General features: G+C 39.5%; 1 protein-coding gene across 13 annotated transcripts in view; it reads left to right on the top strand.

Annotated features, from left to right (window-relative positions):
- ARHGEF9 (Cdc42 guanine nucleotide exchange factor 9) overlaps positions 1-26834 on the top strand; it is a 386748-nt gene that overhangs the window by 295781 nt on the left and 64133 nt on the right. For all 13 annotated transcript variants that reach the window (XM_025276866.2, XM_025276865.2, XM_025276863.2 and 10 more), the window contains 2 exons: positions 4615-4794; positions 24971-25203. In XM_025276866.2, coding sequence (XP_025132651.1) covers positions 4615-4794; positions 24971-25203 — 413 coding nt within the window. The remainder of the gene's footprint in view (positions 1-4614; positions 4795-24970; positions 25204-26834) is intronic.

The raw sequence follows: 26834 nt of genomic DNA, 5'->3' as shown, positions 1-26834 counted from the left end.
CAGAAATCATATTGTGATCAGGGAAACTGAGACACAGGTCAAACAAAGTTAAATACTCTCTGAGTAAGACAATCTCAGTCATTTGATACCTGTGAAATAAATTCTGTCCTCAAATGCCTCTAGAAAAGCTGGACTAGTTGTCCTTGGTCATTTGTATTAGTGTCTCATACACCATCAAGGAATTCTTCCTAGACCTGATAGAGTTTCTCATACTATAGCTTCAAGACATTTACATTCGATATGTTTAAGCCTGGAGTTTTCAAACTTCCTGACATTTTCTTTCTGTTATTTGCCTATCCTGATTTATTCCCAATTGTCTTTATATCTTGGTGTATATGTAGAAAATAACACATTGTAATAAACGATAATATTTGTATAGCATACTAAACTAAAAAGATAAGGCAGCTCATTGGCCTTTAGTGACCAGCCCAGGGTTTTCTGGCTGCTCTAGGCCCTACCTATCCATACCACCTGGACACTCAAGGCCTTTTACCTATCCTTTGCCCATTTTCCTGTAGTTTCTCTCTCTCTCTCTCTCTTTTTTTTTTTTTTTTTTTTTTTTTTTGCTGATTTATAGAAGTTCCTGGTATATTCCAGATATTAATCCCTTGGCAGTTTTCCAAATTGCAAATCTTCTTCCTGTCATCCTCTTATTTTTTAATGGTTTCATTTAATCTGAAAAAAAGACTTCATGGACAAAAAAGTGAAAGAAGAAAAGCTCTAGAGATACAGGCTGTGAACAGGGCAACCATGGTTATCATTCCCTAATAATACTGAAATTATTTTCAAGACACATATCAAGTCTCTTGTCAGGCTTCCAGGCAAAACAATATATGATATCTGTAGCGAGTCAGAGTTGAATGAGGCCCTGTAAATATTTTCTGATATATACATTTTATAGATAGAGTCACCGAGGTCCAGGTTTGCACAGCCCTTTCCCTAAAGGTTTTTTAAAACCATAGTTGATTCAGAGGTTCTTTGATTAATCTTATTTCCCACAAGTCTTTGGAATCTTCTCTGGAGGTCATGATTTTGATTTGTATCTCATATAAGGCACTGATTCTAGCTCACTGTATTAGATTTAGACTTTTAGATTGACCCTGAGGGTTTAGAAACAGTAAAATTAATAGTCAACCTTCTTTGCCTATTACCATGGCAATAGCAGGGCTAATTCATGCTGATTGTGATTGATTTGATAACTCCCATAGTACTGCCTTCACATTCATGCTCACTTTACTCCTAGGAGAGGTGAGGCTCTCAGAAACTACTTTTGTTCAGTTAATTCACACCTACTGCCATATCACCTTATTTTCTCTTACCATTCAGATGGAGCTAGAAGGTGTTCAAAGCATGCTTGACAGTAAGATCCATAGACCCCTTCTGCTCCCTTTGCCCTGTGACAAGCCTTCAGAGGTCCTCTGCAACTTCTCTTCTCCAGGACAAACAACCCTGGCATTCCACCATTGTTCATGGTGTTGCTTTTCAGGCCCCCCTCTGCCCTGTCTATTTCCTTCTGGCTCTGTATCATTTTCTTCATGTTTCTCTGAAAACAGGTCTCAGAATTGAATGATGCTCCCCTGCAGTAGTGTGATTGCCTTTCTATTACTTCTCTCATTCCACCTTGTCTGTTTTCCCTTTATCCCTAAATTAAAATGGCATTAGGTTTCTTTTTTTTGAAAGTCATATTCCACTACCAACTCATCTTAAACTTATACGTCCTTAAAAATGAATGGATGAGAAGAAACAAAAATTGACTGACCCCTAATCAAAATGCTGTTCATTGTTTTTGTGGAAAATTTGATAAAAGTCACAAAGTCAGCTAAAGAAGGTAGTGAAAAATAAAATCAAGACTCCAGAGAACTAGTCAACTCTCCTGGCCTTTCTCCCCTCAGAAGCCTAGGCAGTTGGGTGAAATAGGGGCTAAGGATAACATTTAAGGGTTCTCTGGCTACTCCCATATCCTTATGTCCCTTTTTTAATTTCCTTCATAAGGACATGTGTGTGCCAAGTCGCTTCAGTCATGTCCGACTCTTTGTGACCCTATGGACCATAGCCCATCAAGCTCCTCTGTCCATGGAATTCTCCAGGCAAGAATACTGGAGTGGGTTGCCATGCCCTCCTCCAGGGGATCTTCCTAACTCAGGGATCAAACCCACGTTTCTTATGTCCCCTGCACTGATAGACAGGTTCTTTACCTCTAGAGTCACCTGGGAAGCCCAATAAGAGCAGTTTCTATCTATTATTTCGGCAAGTCATGTGTCTTAAACACTAGGGCTGGAGAATTTAAGAAGACATTGGATTCGCCTCCTTTCCTTGATAATATTGTGTTCAAGGCAATCTTCTCGAGGCTGTATTTTCTTTGTATTCTCTGGCAAAGACTTTTTTTCTTATTTTTAATCATAAAGACACAGTGACACCATTTTGTATTCTACTTCTTAACATTATACCATAAACACATCTCCATGTTACAAGATAGCCTTTCTGACTTTAATGGCTGTGTGATATTCCATTAAGCTAAATGCACCATAATATATTTATTTATAATCTAGCATTAGCTTTAAAGAAAAACAGTTGACAGTACACTCTAGGGCCCTACCATGCTATGGGTAGTTACATTTCTCCTAATATATAACCTTATATTCCCTTGTTACAGCACATTCCCTTTCTATATAATGTAATATAAAAAAAATGGTATCCTTGACAAAGATAATGAATAGCATATTGGGGGAGTTAGGAAGCCATTCTGACATCTCTGTCTCTTTCTTTTTCAGACCCCACTTTTTCCTTTTTTCCCCATTTCTGTTGTATTCCATACTCATGTTAAGATGCAGCATCCTTGCTGCACTTTTAAGGATTTGATGGTAATTTGTCAGTTCCCTGAGATGTTGCAAATGGGAGCAGTAAACAAAACTATTAAGTATTTCATGAGCTGGCTTATCAGGGGATGAATGAGCTGTCCAGGCTGACTTCTTCTGTTTCCTGTCACTCACTAGTACTTACTACTAACTCAGAAGTGACATGCTAATGTAACATTGTTACCATTTTTTTCCAGTTATACTCATAAGCCTACTTTAGGGTGAAAAAGTGGGAGCAGAGGTGAGTCGGTCTTTGCCCCTTGCCTAATGTCAAGATGGAAAAGTTCCTGCCAGATGATATGCTCACTGATTTTCTTGCTCTACTGTAGCTAAGACACTTCCAAAGGTGTTAAGAGTGAAAAAGAGAGAGTGGGGAGAGAAGGGAGGAAAATAGAGATAAGGAAACTAGGAGTTACATATTAGGCAGAGAGGAACCTTCAGGAATTTATTACCTCTCTTCCTATTAGTGAAAGAAAGTTTTTGAGGGAAGCAGAATTTGGGAATCCACTTTAGTAAAGAGAGTGAAGCTAAAAGGATATTCTGGGAGTAGAGAGTGTCTTCCTCTCGGTCAGGAATTGTATATAAATGAATGTAGGACATCTTGAGCATAGTAGTCAGGGAGGACATAAGCCATTAATTAAATAAATGTCAACACAGGCACAAACTATTAATTTGCAAATTGTTAAAAGACACTCATTAGTGGCTGAATTGGAGGGTAAGATAAAAGAGAAGTGAGATTTTGGTAGGAGTTGGTAAAGGGCATTGAAACCAGGGATGAGAATCTTCCTGGAGTAGCCTAGATGCCTTCATTGCAAACTGTGTTAGAGGAGACAAAATGGAGTTAGATAGGGCCAGAAGTGATAAGTCATTCACCATAATGCTCCTCATTAGGGGTTCAACAGATGTTATAAAAATCACATTTAGCTTTTAGATAAAAGCAAGTGGGCGTAATTCATTCTCACCAGGATTTTTCATGCTAATGATTTCTAATGAAGACCATTACTATTAGTTAAAAATGTACACTGGGAGGTTCAGAATGGAAAATTGTGTTTGTTTGTTTCCTTTGCCCTGACTTACAATGTGTTCTGAGTCTGATTGTGTTATTTCAGTTCTCTTATCAGACTAAGAATTTCTTTCATTGATTCATTTTTCATCAGTGGCTAGCTGTATTAACTCATCCATTTATTCACAAATGTGTCCTAAACACTTACCCTGTTGAAAACATCATGCCTGGGCACCTGTGGGCTTGCTCACTAAGCTCATCCAAACAACCTCTCCTGACCAGCTACCTCAGATGACTACAACATTCACTTTAAGAATGGTTTGGTTTTGTCTGTTCCTTTTTGGGAAGTTTTCCTACCAGAGCCTTTGGACTGGTCCTACAAGAAATAGACCATTAGAGTTGTGAATCAATTCAGCTAACCCAATAGCTACTAAAGTGAGTGAAATTATTTGTGCTTAACCAGATTCTAAGAAAGAGTCCTTTCACTTTTGGGGATCCTTGTCATAGAGAATTGTGGACAAAGCTCTATGCTCTGGAATCTTTGCACTCTGGAGACCTTTCCTTAAGATCCAGCTTTCCTAATTATTCACTTATCGAGTGACTTCTTTGTTTAAACCCAATTTTCTTGTATGAAAAATAGAAATAATTATACCCTGTTTACATCATGGAACTGAAATAAGGCTCCCAAATGCTTAAGTGGTAAAACCGTCAAGGAATGAAGGGCATCCTCATCCTGGACTTTTACTTTGTCTGCAGGGCTACCTGAAGCAATGCCGGAAAAGAAGGGACATGTTCAGTGATGAGCAACTGAAGGTGATCTTTGGGAACATTGAAGACATCTACAGGTTTCAGATGGGCTTTGTAAGAGACCTGGAGAAACAGTACAACAATGATGACCCCCATCTCAGCGAGATAGGACCCTGCTTCCTGGAGCACGTAAGCATCTTCCCCTTTGGGGAAGGTTTTGAGAGACATTTGGAATCCATGCAAGGAGTCTCTGAGCTATCTGGTTCTGCTCAGCTGCTTTGTCCCACAGTAGTGGATGGATTCCTCTCTGACCTTGATGTTCACCCCCTTGCTACAGTATGAGAACTTGGAAAGATATGATGACTTGACCAAGGACTGTCTTTCTTTACTGTTCCCCTCTCTTTTTCTCCTCTTCCAGATAGTTACCAGTAGGACTTTTCTTCAACTTCTCTTTTCTGTTCCTATTGGGCTCAGTTCCCATGGGACCCAACATTTTGGGAGGGACTCTGAACATATTCACATATTCCAGGAGTCTGAGAAATAGGAAAGACTGTGGTCACCATGAAAGTGGACCCCTGCAAGGCATTTAGGGGAGAACACTATGGTAGGGGAAGTGACTTGTGTAGGAAAAAGGGCCGCATGACTTAAGAGAAAGGAACACTAGAAACAGGGAAGTGAGGATGCAAGTCATAAGTATAATGACTGTCTCAGTAACTGGGTAAGTTCCTTACCTTCTTTGGGCTTCTTCACGTGGATTTAAGAAGGTTTCACTTTATACTTCTATGGTTCTCTAATGTCCTTTAGGATCTTATTCACAGGTAACCTAGTTTTGACAACTTTTCTCTCCCTTTTTATAAAGTATTTATTTTTAAAAAGATGACACATTCATGTGGTATAAAATTCAAATGACACATGGAAGTATGCAGCTGAAAGTAAGTCTTACAAATTTTCCTACTTTGACTGTGGGAATTTATGTTGAGGCAATAGCCTTAAGGCAACCCCTATGTTCAGTGATTTGCTGGAAATCCCAGGACTCAGCATATAGTCATACTCATGGTTATCATTTAATACAACTAAAGGATACAAAGCAAAATCACCAAAAGGAAAAGGTATATAGGACAAAGTCTGAAGGAAACCAGGTATAAATTTTCAGAGTCCTCTCCCAGTGGAGTTACACAGGGTGTAACTAATTCCCTTTACAATGAGTTATGACAGCACATGTGAAATGTTGTCTACCAGGGAAAATTATTAAGGATTCAGTGCCCAAGATGTCTATGGGAGGCTGGTCATGTAGGCACTCCATGCCTAGTGTATACCAAAATTCCAGACTCACAGAAGGAAAGCAGGTCTTCAGCATAAACCACAATGTTCATACAAATAGTTTAGGCAGAGTGAGCCATTCTTGTCAGGGAATGGTGAAAACCCTCTTGAGATCCAAATTCCAAGATGCCCGCCAAGGGCCAACCTTTCAAGTAGGCCTTTTTAGGGATAGCAGTCTCAGGCCTGATAAGTTGTCCTTTTTTTTTTCTTTTTTTTTACAGCTTTAAACTGATTCAGTCATTCCATAAAACACCTGGGTAGTATTTATCAAAGTTAAGCATGTTTACGACTTACTGGTTTCATTTGTGAGAATATATCCCAGAGAAATTCTCAGAGGTCCATGAGAAAGGGAACCTTTACAAGGCTGTTGATAACATGGCAGTGTTATGTGTCATTGAGTGCAGTTAGATGCAGCTTAGGTATTTATCACCAGGGCATGGATGTGAAACATATGGGGAATGCTAACTCTGGGTTAATATGTAGTAAGAAATAACAAGACTAGATGTGTGTACCCAATAGCAATGTGTGTGAATATCATAAATATAATATTGAGTTGGGAAAGTAGAATGTGGAATACTGACTCTCAATGAGACTCTCTACCCTGTGCCTTGTAGAGTGCTTAACAGAATACCTATTAAGCATTTTCTATCTACTGGAGGTCAGTAGCAATGCTTCCAGTTGTGACAACTGAAAATGTCTCCAGATGTTTTCAAATGAACCACTAATCTATTGAAATCTATTTTACCCTGTAATGTTAACATGGTGATTTAGATTAAATAATTTTCATATCTTAAATGAGCATTGCATTGCTGGAATAAATGCTAGCTAATCATGGTGTATTATCCTTCTTTAATAATGCTGCAGTTCATGGGATTGCAGTCCATAATAATGCTGCAGTCCATTTAATGCTGCAGTCCATTGGGTTGCAAAGAGTTGGACATGACTGAGAGACTGAACTGAACTTAACTGATCCTTCTTTATGTATTAATTCACGTTTTTAAAAGTATTAGACTGTTTTCTCTTTACAGTTCTAAGGTTTCTTTTCTTTTAGGATTTCATTTTTTATCATCTTTGTTTAGGTATAATTTACAAGCAATAAGATTCACCAAATGTTTAATTCGATGGGTTTTAACAAATGCATGTAGTTGTGTCAGTTCAGTTCAGTTCAGTCGCTCAGTCATGTCCGACTCTTTGCAACCCCATGAATCGCAGCACGCCAGGCCTCCCTGTCCATCACCAACTCCCGGAGTTCACTCAAACTCACGTCCATCGAGTCGGTGATGCCATCCAGCCATCTCATCCTCTGTCGTCCCCTTCTCCTCCTGCCCCCAATCCCTCCCAGCATCAGAGTCTTTTCTAATGAGTCAACTCTTCGCATGAGGTGGCCAAAGTACTGGAGTTTCAGCTTTAGCATCATTCCTTCCAAATAAATCCCAGGGCTGATCTTCTTCAAAATGGACTTGTTGGATCTCCTTGCAGTCCAAGGGACTCTCAAGAGTCTTCTGCAACAACACAGTTCAAAGCATCAATTCTTCGGCACTCAGCTTTCTTCACAGTCCAACCCTCACATCCATACATGACTACTGGAAAACCATAGCCTTGACTAGACGAACCTTTGTTGGCAAAGTAATATTTCTGCTTTTGAATATGCTATCTAGGTTAGTCACAACTTTCAAGGAGTAAGCGTCTTTTAATTTCATGGCTGCAATCACCATCTACCACCATAATCAAGATTATGGAACATTTCTATCATTTCATCAGGTTCTAATGTTTTTCCTTTGTTATCAAACTTTGCTTCCACTCTGGCTCTTGGCAAACACTGATCTGCTTTCTGTTACTATAATTTTGCTTTTTCTAGAATTTCATATAAATGGAATCATACCATAATGATATTTTATGTTGTATTTCTTTAACTTAATTTCTTTGATATCCATCCGTATTCATGCATGTATTAGTAGTTGTTTTTTTTTTTATTGTTTAGTGATATTCTCTTGTGTGGATATACCACTCATTCACTAGTTCATTCCAGGACATCTGGGTTGTTTACTAGGTTACTTCCATGTTTGGAATTACTGGGTTGCATTGTAGGTGCTTATTTAATTTTATAAGATACTGCCAAACTGTTTTCCAAAGTTGCTATATATCATTTTGCATTCTCACTCTAATCTATAAGAGTTGTAGTTGTTCTGCATGGTTGTCAGCACTTGATATTATCAGTATTTTTAATTTTAGCCATTCTAATATGTATGTAGTGGCATTTTATTGTAGTTTATTTTTACATTTGCTAATGATATTGAGCATTTTTAAATGTTCTTATTTACCATCTGTATAAAATCTCTGATGAAGCATCCTTGTCTTTTGCCCTTGTATACTAAGTGAGTTGTCTGTTTTCATATTATTTAGTTTCAAGAGTTATTTCTTATTCTGTTTGCAAGTCCTTGGTCATATATGTGATTTTCAAAGGTTTTCTCAGTCTTTGGCTTAGTTTTTCATCTTCTTAGCGTTGTCTTTGAAAAGGCATAAAACTTTAATTTTGTCAATTCAGTTAATCATTTTTTCATGGTTCATGTTTTCTGCTTCTTATTTAAAAAATCTTTGCCTAATACAAAGTCACGAAGTTCTTATCCTGTTTTTTTATAGATATTATGTAGCTTTAATATTTATATTTAGGTCTATGATAATTTTTGAGGTAACTTTTAATATACAATGTGACAAAAGGATCAAGGTAAATTTGTTAATTTGTTTCCATATGGATATTCAGCCATTCCAGCACTTTTGTTGAGAAAGCTTGTTAATTTCCCCATTGAATTATCTGGCATCTTTGTCAGAAATCAGTTGATCATATATGTGTAGTTCTATCTTTAAGAAGACTATTCTGTTCCAGGGATCTATGTGACTATTTATATAGTAATGCCACACTATGTTTTCTTGTTGTTTTAATTGAGATATAATTCTCATATAGCATTATATTAGTTTCAGGTGTACAGAATAATAATTTAATATTTCTATGTTATGAAATGATTGCCACAATAAATCTAGTTAACATCCATCACCATACATAGCTACAGCTTTTTTCTCATAGCATCTTGAATAATCTAGCTTCATAGCAGGTCTTGAAAGCAGGTAAACTCCTTTGTATTCACTTTTTTTCAAAATAATTTTATTTTAGATGATTTTTTGATTTATTTTTTATTGAAGGATAATTGCTACAGAAGTTTGCTGTTTTCTGTCAAAATTCAACATGAATCAGCCATGTGAATGAGTGAAGTGGCTCAGTCATGTCTGACTTTTGCAACCCATGGACTGTAGCCTAACCAGGTTCCTCCGTCCATGGGATTTTCCAGGCAAGAATACTGGAGTGGGTTGCCATTTCCTTCTCCAGGAGATCTTCCCGACCCAGGGATTGAAGCCAGGTCTCCCGCATTGTAGGCAGATGCTTTACCGTCTGAGCCACCAGGGAAAATCCATATATTCCTTCCCATTTGAACCTCCCTCCCATCTCCCTCCCCATCACACCCCTCTAGGTATTTCTATATATATATATATATGTTTATCTTATCACAACAAGAATTGTGTTCTTTTTATTATATCTATATGAGATGAGGGAAGTTAAATAAACATTGTGATTATCATTTCACAATATATGTAAAGCAAGCCATTTTGCTGTACACCTTAAACTTATACAGTGATGTATATCAGTTATTTCTGGATAAAACTAGGGGGAAAAGAATCAGCTTGCTCATTTCTACCAAAAACATGCCAACCAAAAAGAACTCTTCTGGCAATTTGATTAGAACAAACACCCTCTTCCAACAACACAAGAGAAGACACTACACGTGGACATCACTAGATGGTCAACACCAAAATCAGATTGATTATATTCTTTGCAGCCAAAGATGGAGAAGCTCTATACAGTCAGCAAAAACAAGACCAGGAGCTGACTGTGGCTCAGACCATGAACTCCTTATTGCCAAATTCAGACTTAAATTGAAGAAAGTAGGGAAAACCACTAGACCATTCAGGTATGACCTAAATCAAATCCCTTATGATTATACAGTGGAAGTGAGAAATAGATTTAAGGGCCTAGATCTGATAGATAGAGTGCCTGATGAACTATGGAATGAGGTTCGTGACATTGTACAGGAGACAGGGATCAAGACCATCTCCATGGAAAAGAAATGCAAAAAAGCAAAATGGCTGTCTGGGGAGGCCTTACAAATAGCTGTGAAAAGAAGAGAAGCGAAAAGCAAAGGAGAAAAGGAAAGATAGAAGCATCTGAATGCAGAGTTCCAAAGAATAGCAAGAAGAGATAAGCAAGCCTTCCTCAGCGATCAATGCAAAGAAATAGAGGAAAACAACAGAATGGGAAAGACTAGAGATCTCTTCAAGAAAATCAGAGATACCAAAGGAATATTTCATGCAAAGATGGGCTCGATAAAGGACAGAAATGGTATGGACCTAACAGAAGCAGAAGATATTAAGAAGAGGTGGCAAGAATACACAGAAGAACTGTACAAAAAAGATCTTCATGACCCAGATAATCACGATGGTGTGATCACTGACCTAGAGCCAGACATCCTGAAATGTGAAGTCAAGTGGGCCTTAGGAAGCATCACTACGAAGAAAGCTAGAGGAGGTGATAGAATTCCAGTTGAGATATTCCAAATCCTGAAAGATGATGCTGTGAAAGTGCTGCACTCACTATGCCAGCAAATTTGGAAAACTCAGCAGTGGCCACAGGACTGGAAAAGGTCAGTTTTCATTCCAATCCCAAAGAAAGGAAATGCCAAAGAACGCTCAAACTACCACACAATTGCACTCATCTCACACACTAGTAAAGTAATGCTCAAAATTCTCCAGGCCAGGCTTCAGCAATATGTGAACCATGAACTTCCTGATGTTCAAGCTGGTTTTAGAAAAGGCAGAGGAACCAGAGATCAAATTGCCAACATCTGCTGCATCATGGAAAAAGCAAGCGAGTTCCAAAAAAACATCTATTTCTGCTTTATTGACTATGCCAAGGCCTTTGACTGTGTGGATCACAATAAACTGTGGAAAATTCTGAAAGAGATGGGAATGCCAGACCACCTGATCTGCCTCTTAGAAATCTGTATGCAGGTCAGGAAGCAACAGTTAGAACTGGACATGGAACAACAGACTGGTTCCAAATAGGAAAAGGAGTATGTCAAGGCTGTATCTAGTCACCCTGCTTATTTAACTTCTATGCAGAGTACATCCTGAGAAACGCTGGACTGGAAGAAGCACAAGCTGGAATCAAGATTACCGGGAGAAATATCAATAACCTCAGATATGCAGATGACACCACCCTTATGGCAGAAAGTGAAGAGGAACTCAAAAGCCTCTTGATGAAAGTGAAAGAGGAGAGTGAAAAAGTTGGCTTAAAGCTCAACATTCAGAAAACGAAGATCATGGCATCCAGTCCCATCACTTCATGGGAAATAGATGGGGAAACAGTGGAAACAGTTTCAGACTTCATTTTTGGGGGCTCCAAAATCACTGCAGATGGTGACTGCAGCCATGAAATTAAAAGACGCTTACTCCTCGGAAGGAAAGTTATGACCAACCTACATGGCATATTCGAAAGCAGAGACATTACTTTGCCAACAAAGGTTCGTCTAGTCAAGGCTATGGTTTTTCCTGTGGTCATGTATGGATGTGAGAGTTGGACTGTGAAGAAGACTGAGCGCCGAAGAATTGATGCTTTTGAACTGTGGTGTTGGAGAAGACTCTTGAGAGTCCCTTGGACTGCAAGGAGATCCAACCAGTCCATTCTAAAGGAGATCAGCCCTGGGATTTCTTTGGAAGGAATGATGCTAAAGCTGAAACTCCAGTACTTTGGCCACCTCATGCGAAGAGTTGACTCATTGGAAAAGACTGATGCTGGGAGGAATTGGGAGCAAGAGGAGAAGGGAACGACAGAGGATGAGATGGCTGGATGGCATCACCGACTCAATGGACGTGAGTCTCAGTGAACTCCGGGAGTCGGTGATGAACAAGGAGGCCTGGCTTGCTGCGATTCATGGGGTCGCAAAGAGTCGGACATGACTGGGTGACTGATCTTATTGTTTATAGTTTTCATTTGTATAGTTCTTGATCTTATTTATAAAAATTTATTTCCAAGTAATTAATTTTTTGCTACTTTATAATTTGCATTTTTATTTCAATTTCTTGTAGTTTGTTGTGATGATATAGAAATACAATTGGTTTTTTTATACAGCTGTCCCTCAGTATTGCAGGGATTTGGTTCCAGGACACCTAGCAGATTGAGGTTTGATTTGTGAACCAAGATATAGTCTATCCTGGAGAATGTTCCATGTGCAGTTGAGAAGAAGGTATATTCTTCTTCATTTGGATGGAATGTCCTGAAGATACCAATGAGATCCATCTCATCTAATGTATCATTTAGGAGTTGTGTTTTCTTATTAATTTTCTGTTTTGATGATCTGTCCATTGGTGTGAGTAGGTTGTTAAAGTCTCCTCCTATTATTGTGTTACTGTCAATTTCTCCTTTTATGTCTGTTAGTGTTTGTCTTATGTATTGTGGTGCTCCTATGTTGGGTGCATAGATATTTACAATTGTTATGTCTTCCTCTTGGACTGATCCCTTGGTCGTTGTCTAATAGCCTTCCTTATCTCTTGTAATCTCCTTTATTTTAAGGTCTATTTTGTCTGATATGAGGATTGCTATTCCAGCTTTCTTTTGCTTCCCATTTGCATGGAATATATTTTCCCATCCTCTCACTTTCAGTCTATATGTGTCTTGAGGTCTGAAGTGGATTTCTTGTAGACAGCATATATATGGGTCTTGGTTTTGTATCCATTCAGCCAGTCTGTGTCTTTTGGTTGGAGCATTTAATCCATTTACTTTTAAAGTAATTATAGATATATTTGTCCCTATTGCCATTTTCTAATCATTTGTGGTTGATTTTTTAGATCTTTTTTCTTTTGTTGTGTTTCTTCACTATATAAGTCCATTTAACATTTGTTGTAAAGCTGCTGGTACTGAATTCTCTTAACTTTTGCTTGTCTGAGAAGCTTTTGATTTCTCCATCAATTTTGAATGAGATCCTTGTTGGGTACAGTAATCTTGGTTGTGGATTTTTCCCTTTCAGTCCTTTAAGTATATCCTGCCATTCCCTTCTGGCCTGCAGAGATTCTGCTGAAAGATCAGCTGTTAAGCATATGGGGTTTCCCTTGTATGTTACTTGTTGCTTCTCCCTTGCTGCTTTTAATATTCTTTCTTTGTGTTTCATCTTTGTTAGTTTGATTAGTATGTGTCCTGGCATGTTTCTCCTTGGGTTTATCCTGTATGGGACTCTTTGTGCCTGTTAGATTTAATTGGCTATTTCCTTTTCCATGTTGGGGAAATTTTCAACTATAATCTCTTCAGAAGTTTTCTCATACCCTTTCTTTTTCTCTTCTTATTCTTCTGGGACCCCTGTAGTTCAAATGTTGCTCATTTGATATGGTCCCATAGCTTTCTGAGACTGTCCTCAGCTCTTTTCATTCTTTTTACTTTATTCTGCTCTTCAGAAGTTATTTTCACCGTTTTATCTTCCAGCTCACTGATTCATTATTCTGAATCAGGTATTCTTCTACTGGTTCCTTCTAGAGTATTTCTAATTTCAGTAATTGTGTTGTTTGTCTCTGTATGTTTATTCTTTAATTCCTCTAGGTCTTTGTTAATTGATTCTTGCATTTTCTCCATTTTGTTTTCAAGGTTTTTGATCATCTTTACTATCATTGTTTTGAATTATTTTTCAGGTAATTTTCATATTTCCTCTTCATTTATTTGGACTTCTGCACTTCTAATTTGTTATTTCATTTATGCAGTATTTCTCTGCCTTTTCTTTCTTTCTTTTTTTTTTAAGTTATTGTGTTTGGGGTCTCCTTTTCCCAGGCTTCAAGGAAAGTTGAATTCTTTCCTTGAAGAAGGTTGAATTCTTTCTTTCTTTTGGTTTCTGCCCTCCTAAGGTTGGTCCATTGCTTTGTGTGAGCTTTCTATAGGGTGATATTTGTGCTCAGTTTTTGTTTGTTTGTTTGTTTTTCCTCTTCTGGGCAAGGCTGAGTGAGGTGGTACTCCTGTATGCTGATGATTTGGTTTGTATTTTTATTTTGTTTGCTGTTTAGACCAGGCGTCCTGCAAAGGTGCTACTGGTAGTTGAGTGATGCCAGGTGATATAGTCAAGTGGTTTCCTTTGTGGGAGTTCTCACTATTTGATATTCCTAGGGTTAGTGGTCTTGCCTGGAGAATCCCAGGGACAGGGGAGACTGGTGGGCTTCTGTCTATGGGGTCACACAGAGTCGGCCACGACTGAAGCAACTTAGCAGCAGCAGCAGCAGGGTTAGTTCTCTGGTACTCTAGGGTCTTGGAGTCAATGCTCCCACTCCAAAGTCTCAGGGTTTGATCTCTCATCAGAAATGAAGACTCCACAAGTGGTTTATTATGCCATTAAGTGAGAGTAAAACAAATATCCAAAGACAAGAAACTAAAGATGAACCCCAGACAAATGGCAGTTACAAAATCAGGTACATAGTAATTCAAATAATGGAATATATACATATACATATACACCCATGAGCAAAGTGAAAATAGTCCAACAAAAATAAAGTACAGTAGATTGATCCAGAGAACAAAGGAAATCAAAAATTATATTTACCAGTTAAGAATAAAACTAACTTAAGCACAAACTGGTAAACAAAACTAATGCAAGGTGCCAGGTGGGGAATAAAGCAATGAAAATAAAACTAACAAATATGTTGAGAGGAAAGGAAAGAAAGAAAGAGGGGGGGCGGTCCTAAGATGGGGGAGGAATAGGATGGGGAGACAACTTTCTCCCCCACAAATTCATTGAAAGATCATTTGAACACTGAACAAATTCCACAAAATAACTTCTGAACACTGGCAGAGGACACCAGGCATCCAGAAATGCAGCCCATTATCTTCAAAAGGAGGTAGGACAAAATATAAAAGATAAAAAGAGAGACAAAAGAGTTAGGGATGGAGACCCATCCTGAGGAAGGAGTCATGAAAGAGTAGAAGTTTCCAAACACCAGGAAACCCTCTCACCAGTGGGTCTATGGGGAGTTTTGGAATCTCAGAGGGCAACATAACTGGGAGGAAAAAATAAATAAAACCCACAGATTATGCACCTAACTGCAACTTCCAGCAGAGAAGTAGCCCAGACCAGTGCATTTGCCACCAGCAAGCGGGGACTGAACAGGGAGGTGTGGGCTGCATTGCTTAGGGTAAGGACCTGGCCTGAATGCCCTGAGGATAATCTAAGGGAGCTAAGGTGAGATAGCAACCCAAACTGTGAGATAGCGAGAGATAGCGAGAGCGAGAGCGAGAGCGAGAGAGAGAGAGAGAGAGAGAGAGATAACTTTCCCATGAAAAGCTCTAACCTAAAGCACTGCTGGACCTACTCACAGAATAAAGGACTGAACGAATACCAGAGGAGAGCTAGCCGCCTGTGGACTGGCCCATCCCCTGCCAGAAGCAGAGAGGCAGGCCAGTGATAGCCAGAGCTGGAAAGGGGCAATCTCGGCCCCATAGACGGCATCCTCTACCAATCTGCAAGCAGGCTAGCAGTTGGTAACAAAGTCTTCCTGGGATCCTGGATGGTTGCCATTTGCCAGGAGGGTTGCAGTCAGAGATAAGCTCCCCAGAAGAGACACACGGCACACCTGAGAAGGCTCTCCCACTGTGCACCCAGGAAACCGAGGGGCTGGGACTGGGGAGGCGATAAGACGCACCACACTCCTGGGGAGAGTGCGCTCACCAAACAACTGGTTGCCTGAGCTGCTCTGACCTGGGAAGGGCACAAAACACAGGCCCAACCGATTCTGTGCCTTTGTGGAGTACCACAGAACCTGAACCTGAGCGGCTTAGACCTTGGAAGTGCACACAACCCAGGGCCTGCTTTTGACAGTTCCACTGCAGAGCAACCTGGACCTGAGCAGTGTAGACCAGGAAAGCACACACACTGTGAGTGGGCTCAAACCCACTGTGGCCCAGACACTGAAAGCACTCCCCATACACACCAGTGATATTTGTTTTCATTGTTCCTCCCTCCCTACAGCACAACTGAACAAGTAAGCCTAAATAAGTGACCACGTTCGCCCCCTGTGTCAGGGCAGAAAGTAGACACTGAAGAGAGTTGCAAACAGAAGAAGCCAAAATAAACAGAGGGAACCACTTTGGAAGTGATAATTGCAACAGATTAAAACCCTGTAGTTAGCACAGACTACATTGGAAGGGGCCTATAGACCTTGAGAAGAAGTATAAGCTGGAGCAAGGAACTATCTGAAACTGAACTGACCCCACACTGCCCACAACAGCTCCAGAAAAATTCCTAGATATATTTTACTATTATCATTTTTTAATTTTTTCATTTTAAGTCCTTTATTACTCCTTTAATTTTCATAGTTAAAATCTACTATTATCTTGCAAAAAAAGACCTTATTTTTAAAGCAAATTTCATATATATTTTTAATAATTTTTGAGATTTTTTTTTTAATATTGTATTTTTGAGAGTCTAATGTCTACTCTAGATTTTTAATCTTTGGCTTTTGTATTTGTTATCAATTTTGTACCTTTAAGAATCCAATCTTCAGTACCCATTTTTACTTAGGAGTGTGATTAGTGACTTGATTGCCCTCTCCCCCTTTTGACTCTCTTTTTTCTCCCCCAGGTCACCTCTATCTCCTCCCTCCCCTTTCTCTTCTCTACCCAATTCTGTGAATCTCTTTCAGTATTCCAGGCTGTGGAGAACAGTTAGGGAACTGATTACTGGCTAGATCTGTCTCTCTCCTTTTGACTTGCCCTCTTCTCCTCCTGGTCACCTTTATCACCTTCCTCCCTCTTCTGTTCTCCATGTAACTCTGTAAACCTCTGTGGGTGTCCCCCAGTGTGGAGAATCTTTTTTCCATTAACCTAGATGTTTTACCATCAGTGCAGTATAGATGGAGAAGTCTTGAGGCTTCTGTAAGAATAAGACAGAGGCAGGAAGCTTAAATCCAAAACTTGAGAACACCAAAAACCTCCTGGCTCCAGGGAACATTAAGCAAAAAGAGGTCATCCAAAAGCCTCCATACCCGAACTGAAACCAAGGTCCACCCAAGCGTGAACAAATTCCAGAACAAGACATACCACACTAATTCTCCAGCAACACAAGAATATAGCCCTGAGGATTAATATACAAGCTGTCCAAAGTCACACCAAACACATAGACTTCAAAATTCACTACTGGACACTTAATTGCACTACAGAGAGAAGAGATACAGCTCCACACACCAGAACACCGACTCAAGCTTCCCTAACCAGGAAACCTTGACAAGCCACTTGTCCAACCCCACCCACAGGGAGGAACCTCTACAACAAAGAGGAACCACAAACTTGCAGCATACACAAGGGCCACCCCAAACACAGCAGTCTAAACAAGATGAAAAGGCAGAGAAATATTCAGCAGGTAAAGGAACATGATAAATGCCCACCGCACCAAACAAAAGAGAAGGAGATAGGGAGTCTACTGAAAAAGAGTTCACAATAATGATAGTAAAAATGATACAAAATCTTGAACACAAAATGGAGTTACAGATAAATAGTCTGGATGCAAGGATTGAGAAGATGCAAAAAATGTTTACCAAGGACCTAGAAAAAATAAAAAAGAGTCAATCAATAATGAATAATGCAATAACTGAGATCAAAAACAATCTCTAGGGAACCAACAGTAGAATAACTGAGGCAGAAGATAGGATAAGTGAGGTGGAAGATACAATGATGGAAATAAATGAAGTGGGGGGGGAGAATTAAAAGAAATGAGGACAACCTAAGAGACCTCTGGGACAATGTCAAATGCCCCAACATTTGAATCATATGAGTCCCAGAAGAAGACAAAAAGAAAGTCCATGAGAAAATATTTGACGAGATAATAGTTGAAAACTTCCCTAAAATGGGGAAGGAAATAGCCACCCAAGTCCAAGAAACCCAGAGAATCCCAAACAGGATAAACCCAAGGTGAAACCCCGAAGACACATATTAATCAAATTAACAAAGATCAAACACAAAGAACAAATATTAAAAGCAGCAAGGGAAAAACAACAAATAACACACAAGAGGATTCCCATAAGGATAACAATTGATCTTTCAATACAAACTCTTCAGGCCAGAAGGGAATGCAAGACATACTTAAAGTGATGAAAGAAAAAAACCTACAGCCCAGATTACTGTACCCAGCAAGGATCTCATTCAAATATGAAGGAGAGATCAAAAGCTTTACAGATAAGCAAAAGCTGAGGGAATTCAGCACCACCAAACCAGCTCTCCAACAAATGCTAAAGGATCTTCTCTAGACAGGAAAAGAAGAAGTAAAACTCTCACTGTTTGCAGATGACATGATCCTCTACATTGAAAACCCTAAAGACACCACCAGAAAATTACTAGAGCTAATCAATGAATATAGTAAATGTGCAGGATATAAAATTAACACAGAGAAATCCATACCATTCCTATATACTAACAATGAGAAAAGAGAAATTAAAGAAACAATTCCATTCACCATTGCAACAAAAAGAATAAAATACTTAGGAATAAACCTACCTAAAGAAACAAAAGACCTATATATAGAAACCTATAAAACACTGATGAAAGAAATCAAAGATGATACAAATAGACAGAGAAATATACCATGTTCATGGATCGGAAGAATCAATATAGTGAAAATGAGTATACCACCCAAAGCAATCTATAGATTCAATACGATCCCCATCAAGCTACCAGTGGTATTTTTCAGAGAACTAGAACAAATAATTTCACAATTTGTATGGAAATACAAAAAACCTCAAATAGCCAAAGCAATCTTGAGAAAGAAGAATGGAACTGGAGGAATCAACCTGCCTGACATCAGACTATACACAAAGCTACTGTCATCAAAATGGTATGGTACTGGCACAGAGACAGAAATATAAATCAGTGGTACAAAATAGAAAGCCCAGAGATAAATCCATGCACCTATGGACACGTTATATTTGACAAAGGAGGCAAGAATATACAATGGAGAAAAAGACAATCTCTTTAACAAGTGGTGCTGGGAAAACTGGTCAATCACTTGTAAAAGAATGAAACCAGAACACTTTCTAACACCATACACAAAAATAAACTCAAAATGAATTAAAGATCTCAATGTAAGACCAGAAACTATAAAACTCCTAGAGGAAAACATAGGCAAAACACTCTCTGACATAAATCACAGCAAGATCCTCTATGAGCCATCTCCCAGAGTAATGGAAATAAAAGCAAAAATAAACAAATGGGACCTAACTAAACTTAAAAGCTTTTGCACAATGAAGGAAACTATAAGCAAGGTGAAAAGACAGCTTTAAGAATGGGAGAAAATAATAGGAAGTAAAACAACTGACAAAGAATAAATCTTAAAAATATACAAGTGGCTCTTGCAGCTCAATTCCAGAGAAATAAACATCCCAATCAAAAAAAAAATGGGCCAAAGAACTAAATAGACATTTCTCCAAAGAAGACATACAGATGGCTAACAGACACATGAAAAGATGCTCAACTTCACTCATTATCAGAGAAATGCAAATCAAAACCACAATGAGGTACCATCTCACGCTGGTCAGAATGGCTGCTATCAAAAAGTCTACAAACAATAAATGCTGGGGAGGGTGTGGAGAAAAGCGAACCCCCTTTAACTGTTGGTGGGAATGCAAATCGGTACAGCCATTATGGAGAACCGTGTGGGGATTCCATAAAAAAATTGCCATACGACCCAACAATCCCACTGTTGGGCATACACACTGAGGAAACCAGAATTGAAAGAGACACGTGTACCCCAATGTTCATCACTGCACTGTTTACAATACCCAGGACATGGAAGCAACCTAGATGTCCATCAGCAGATGAATGGATGAGAAAGCTGTGGTACATATACATAGTTGATTATTACTCAGCCATTAAAAAGAATGCATTTGAATTAGTTCTAATAAGGTGGATGAAACTGGAGCCTATTTTACAGAGTGAAGTAAGTCAGAAAGAAAAACACCAATGTAGTATATTAACGCATATATATGGAATTTAGAAAGATGGTAATGATGACCCTATATGTGAGACAGCAAAAGAGACACAGAAGTATAGAACATGTTTCAATGCCATTCTCCCAAATCTTCCCACCCTCTCCCTCTCTCACAGAGTCCATAAGACTGTTCTATACGTGTCTCTTTTGCTGTCTCGTACACAGGGTTATTGTTACCATCTTTCTAAATTCCATATATATGCGTTAATATACTGTATTGGTGTTTTTCTTTCTGGCTTACTTCACTCTGTATAATAGGCTCCAGTTTAATCCACCTCATTAGAACTATAATATCATGCATGAAACGAGTTGCCAGTCCAGGTTCGATGCACGATACTGGATGCTTGGGGCTGGTGCACTGGGACGACCCAGAGGGATGGAATGGGGAGGGAGGAGGGAGGAGGGAGGAGGGCTCAGGATGGGGAACACATGTATACCTGGGGTGGATTCATTTTGATATTTGGCAAAACTAGTCCAATTATGTAAAATTTAAAAATAAAATAAAATTAAAAAAAAAAAGAAGTATAGAACAGTCTTTTGGATTCTGTGGAAGAAGACAAGGGTGGGATGATTTGAGAGAATAGCATTGATACAGGTATATTGTCATATGTGAAACAGACCGCTAGTCCAGGTTTGATGCCCAAGACAGGGTGCTCAGGGCCGGTGCACTGGCATGACCCTGAGGGATGGGATGGGGAGGGAGGTGGGAGGGGGGGGTTCAGGATGGGGAACACATTTACACCCATGGCTGATTCATGTCAATGTATGGCAAAAACCACTACAATATTGTAATGTAATTAGCCTCCAATTAATATAAATAAATTATTTTTTTAAAAAAGGAAGAATAGATATGCAAAGTTAAATAGAGGTAGATGAAGAAGATTTATATACATTAGAGATTATCTGCAAGGGGAAAAGAACAGTAGGAAAAGCAAACAAAAGAATAAATTTAGAAATAATATAATAGGCTTAAAAAATTACAATTATAAAAAAGAGAAATGAGAAAAAAATGGAAGAAGAAAGAAAAAAGGGGAAAAAAGAGGAAAACTCCACACAACTGCAAAAGCCTAATGTACAGGCAGAGGTTTATAACAACAATAGAAAGTGTGACTAAATATACACATATACATATAGACACATAAGAAAAATCAAAACAGTCCAACAAAAATTAACTGCAATATATTGACCTGGTGAACAAAAGAAACCAAAAATTGTATCTACCAGAATAAAACTAATTAAAGCACGAACTGGAAAACAAAACTAAAGCAAGGTGCCAATTGGGGAATAAAGCAATGAAAGTAAAACTAACAAATATGTTGAGAGGAAAGGAGAGAAAAAAATAATAGATATGCAAAGTTAAATAGAGGTCGATGAAGAAGATTTCTATACATTAAAGATTAATTTCAAGGGGAAAATAACAGTAGGAAAAGCAAACAAAGGAATAAACGTAGAAAAATAATATTAGGTTTAAAAAATTAAAATTAAAAAAAAAGAGAAAAGGAAAAAAAAGAGAAGAAAACTCCACAGAACTGCAAATGCCCAACGTAGAGGCAGAGTTTTATGACAACAATAAAAAATGTGACTGAGGAAAAAGAAAAAAAAAAAAAAACTCCAAAGCTTAATTGGGTTTCTTAGTGCCAATGAAATTGACAGCTATAACAGAGGGGAGAAAAAATAAAAAATAAAATAAAATCCAAAAGAATCTACAGAACAAGTAAAAAAATAAGAGTAATAAATGATTTTCTTGAGTCTCTGCTGTCAGAGTCCTTTCCTGCTCTGGGAATCACAGTTCACCTTACCTCCCTAGGTTGCCATCCAACACTGTACTGATCTCTGGACCTGTGTGGGGGCTGCTCAGATTCTAATCTGGTCCTACCTTGTGTGTTCTTTCCTCCAATGTCCACAGCTATCAGAGCTAGTGCATTTTCTTTTGTGGGAGCTCTCAATGGCCTTTAATATATTCCATAGACACAGAGTCTGCTTAGTTGATCATGTGGATTTAATCTGCCACTTGTACATCTGGTGGGGATGTTTTGGGTCTTCTTCCTTAGCCACACTGCCCCTGGGTTTCACTTGCGGTTTTATTTCCACCTCTGCACGTGGTTCATCCACTGGGGTTTAGCTCCTGAGACTGCCCTGGAGGGCTTGGGTTTGCCCCTGTGAGGGCCAGGTGTGGAAGTGGTGCATCTGCCTGGGTCACAGGTGTTCTGGCAGCACCAGGTACTCAGGAGGATTGGTGGCTAGGGCAGCAGGAAATATAGTGTTCTAGAAGTGTATGGCAACCAGTATTGACCAATAAGCTCCAGTATTCTTGCCTGGAGAACCCCATCTCTGACAGAGAAGCCTGGCATGCCACAGTCTACAGGGTCGCAAAGAGTTGGACAGGACCGAAGCAACTGTGTGTGTGTAAACACAAGACTTTTTTTTTTTTTTTTTTTTGTCTGTGGCATCTCTGCCCCAGTGAGAGTTGAGTGTGAAGGTGGTGCAGCTGCTTGGCTTGCAGGGACCCTGGCAGCACCAAGTGTTCAGGTACACAAACTGCCTCCGTGGCAGGAGTTATGGCCCTATCAGTCTTTTTTCAAGCCTCTTGTAGCTGGTGATCAGAAGGCCTCTTTGGCCAGTCTTTCTCCATAGCTCCGCCTGTTCAGGCACTTAGAGGGATCCCTTGCCTGGGGTCCTTCTCTGTTGTTTGTCACGTCAGGCACATAGAGAGACCCCCCCCCCCCGACTGGGGTCTACTCTGTAGATTGGCGCATTAGGCACTTAAAAGGGCACCCTGGGTGGGGTCCTCCTCTGTAGTTCAGTGCATGAGGCATTTGATGGGCCACCCTCTCTATTGTTCAACTGCAGATGCTGGCATGTGGGGAGAGACATGCTATGGTGATAGCCCCACCCCCTATGCATGACTCAGGAGTATCACCTTGCTTCCATGGCTGCCTGGCTTTCTGACTTCCCTCCATAGACATTTCCCCCCCATGATCTCCTCCCTCACATCCCCTCGATGTGTCTCTCGGCAGTCAACAGCAGCCCTCGCACTGGGACTGCTCCAGAATCCCTAAACTCCAGCTCCCAGCTGCTACACCTTCCAGGGGACCTGCATCCCTGTCCAGGGTATGTATGGCTGTGTCAAGGACTGTCTGATTCATTCCATTTAGGCTGCCACAGATCAGCTGTTTTACTCTCAGCCTTAAATGTTTATCCTGTGACTCAGACAATTGCCCTACTGTGAGGATCAGACCCCTGCTTCAGTTCCCCCACCTGCTGAGGGTAGATCCAGTCCTACTAATACTCATGTTTTTCCCCCTAGTTTCTCCATTTTACCAAGTTTTGCTTGATTGTATATATTCTTTTCCACTGGCCAGGTACTCCTGTCTGCTCTCAGCTGGTGTTCTGCATGCACTTCTGTGTCTGAAGTTGTATTCCTGATGTATCTGTGGAGAGAGATGTACTCCATGTCCACCTACTCCACCACCATCTTGTTATCTCAGCTTCACTCTTTTCTCTGCAGCTTTCGCATCTCTTCCAGCCTTTGCAGAATTGAAGAGAGTTAGAGTCTTGCTCTGGGTTAGGTTAGTTTGATCTATCCAGACCATTTAACCTTTCTCCATATCAGCAATAAGGTTGTTTTCACTTTCTTATCATTTGTGTGTTCACTGGAGTAGCACTTTTAGTTTCCTTCAAGAATGTTTCCCTTGCATTCACAACTTGGCTAACTATTTGGGGCAAGAGTTATAGCTTTTAGCCTGTCTCAGCTTTTGATATACCTTCCTTCTTAAGTTTAATTATCTCTAGCTTTTGATTTAAAGTTAGAGACATATAATGCTTCCTGTCACTTGAACACTAGAGATCATTGCAGAATTATAAATTGACTTGACTTCAGTATTGTTGTGTCTTAGGGAATAGTGAAACCAGAGAAGAGAGAGATAGGGGAACAGTGGAGTAGGCAGAACACACAACACTTATGTATTACATTCACCTTGTTATATAGGTTTGTAGCATCCACAAACAATTACAATATTAACATCAAAGATCACTGATCATAGATCACCATAACAAATATAATAATAGTGGAGAAGTTTGAAACATTGCAAGAAATACCAAAATGTGGCACAGAGGCATGAAGTGAACAAAAGCTATTGGAAAAATGATGCCGATAGACTTGCTTAACCAAGTCTTTCTCCCAAACCTTCAATTTGTGAAAAACATATCAGTGAAGTGCAATAAAGTGAAGTGCAATGAAATGAAAGATGCCATTTACCCAGATGCATCTAATATTAACATTCCTCTGATTTTGGTATATCATTTGAATATACTCCCCTTACCTTCTCCTCTTCCCTTCTTTACATGTACACACACACACACACACACACACACACACACACACTGTTTTCCTCAGCCATTTGTGTTTAACTTGCATTCATCACTCCTCTTTACTCCTGAAAATTCCATGGTGTATTTCCTACAGAATATTCTTTGGAGACAATTAGAAACTCTGGATGATGTGATTCATTCAAACAGAAATTTATTATGTTTTTTCCAGATTTTCTAGCTTTTCTCAGTGATTAAGTTTCATATAAAACTATTTAGTCTGCCACTACAAGAAATAGACCTCTGACCTACCTCTATGATCCAATGCCCGAATTTTATTTCGATATTTTGTTTTACTATTTTCAGAGTCAGTCTCCTCTCATTAGCCTTCTTTTATAGAATTTACAGGCTATTCCTACTTATTTATTTTTATATATGAATTTTTGCAGTTTGCCTAATTCCCAAATAATTTGTTATTAAATTCTGAATCAGTTTAGAAAAGATTGACGTTGTTTTCATTTTTATATTTCTACATAAGAAGACGGTTTGTCATTCCATATCTCCAGAATTTCTTTTGGAGTCCTCAGTAGCATTTCCTTTTCTCTCCATCTTTCCTCTGCTCACAGCAAGATGGATTCTGGATATACTCTGAGTACTGTAACAATCACCTGGACGCCTGTATGGAGCTCTCCAAACTGATGAAGGACAGCCGCTACCAACACTTTTTTGAGGCCTGTCGCCTCTTGCAGCAAATGATCGACATTGCTATTGATGGTTTCCTTTTGACGCCAGTACAGAAGATCTGCAAGTATCCCTTACAGTTGGCCGAGCTCCTCAAGTATACTGCCCAGGACCATAGGTAAGGGATTGAAGGAGGCAGTAGTGAAGGAGAGAACCTCCTCTATATGCTAGTCCTTATTGACAGTATATGTTCTTTTGCCTTTTCTGAGCTGTTAGCTTATATGTACAATGGGATAATGATATATTCTTGCTTACTTCTCAAGACTCTTGTGTGTATAAAGTGAGGTAGTGTTTATAAGAGTTGTTTATAAATTTGTAAATAAATATATACACAAAATCAGTGTGCATCATTATTGTACAACTTAAAACACTGTCTTCAGGAAGATTATAGCCTGGTCCTTAGTCCTGAATTCAGCCAAGTGAAGGTGTTTGGCTATTCAGTCATGTCCAGCTCTTTGCAACCCCATGGACTGTAGCCCACCAGGCACCTCTGTCCATGGGATTTTCCAGGCAGGAATACTGGAGTGGGTTGTCATTTCCTTCTTCAGGGGATGTTCCCAACTCAGAGAGCGAACCTGCATCCCCTGTGTCTCCTGCATTGGCAGGTAGATTCTTTATCACTCCCTCACCTTGGGAAATTAGCCAAGGGAACCAACTTTTTATTCTCTGCTGATAGAGTCAAATATCCTGGTAACAGACTACTCAGCTTGTACTGACCTTAGAATTCTTCTGAAAGGCTACATTCCTGAACTTCTTTAGTCTTTTCCTCCCTCTTCTGCCTCATCCTAACTACCTCCCCTTAGATCCAGAGCATAACTAGGAGGAAATAGACTTGTGAATTCCCCTGAAGTTTTTCAAAAGTTTTTCAGTATTTTCAAGAAAACCCCAAAAGGATGAAAGAGCTTTATTTATCTCTTTGAATGGAAATAGTACTTCTGATCCCCTATTAGTAAGGTATATACTGGAAGTTGGGCTTTCCAGGTGGATCAGTGATAAAGGATCTGCCTGCTAAGCAGGAGATACAGGTTCCATCCCTGGGTCAGGAAGATTTCCCGGAGAAGGAAATGGCAACCCACTCTAGTATTCTTGCCTAGGAAATCCCACGATCAGAGAAGCTTGGTGGTCACAGAGTCAGACATGACTGAGGGACTAAACCACCATACTGGGAGCTATCTCCAGCAATGGGAGTGGCCTACAGTAAACCATCCGCTAGTTTTACATATCCTTTACTTCATGACCTAGAACCCCCAGGCTATTTATAGCATGCTTTTGATTGATATTAAATATCTGATCTTAGGTTTGTTGGCCCAGCTCTCAACTCTCTTCCTGATTGAGCACTCCAAGAATAAAGAAGGCCTTTGCCCAATTTCCTTTAGTTTTTGTCTCATTCTCATCAGGCTCATATCTTACTTTCATTTAACTTTGTTGCCTAGTTTCCTTGGAGCTGACTTCCAGACTTAGTTGCATAAGGCCATGTGTGGGAGTCAGCTGGCTTTATGTCAAGCTTCTAGGTCAATCTCTAGGTTCATTTTTAAGTTGATATTGTTTCTTTAGCAAATCATGTGTCATGTGCTCCAGAGTTTCTGAAGCCCTGGACAGATTCAGATTTGAAACTAAATATGGCAGCAGTGGGCTCTCCCTTTGTGTAAGTAACACCACCAGTGATAGCTCTGTCTTCCTTGATCCATTGGCTGTGAGGGAAGTAGGTATAGAAAGACTTTGCAAAGGAAGACTCTGTGTTCTCTTCTC

This window comes from Bubalus bubalis, chromosome X (assembly GCF_019923935.1).
Source record: "Bubalus bubalis isolate 160015118507 breed Murrah chromosome X, NDDB_SH_1, whole genome shotgun sequence".
NCBI classification, from domain to species: Eukaryota; Metazoa; Chordata; class Mammalia; order Artiodactyla; family Bovidae; genus Bubalus; species Bubalus bubalis.
The sequence above is the reverse complement of the archived record's forward strand: the minus strand, read 5'-3'. Positions and strand labels throughout refer to the sequence as shown.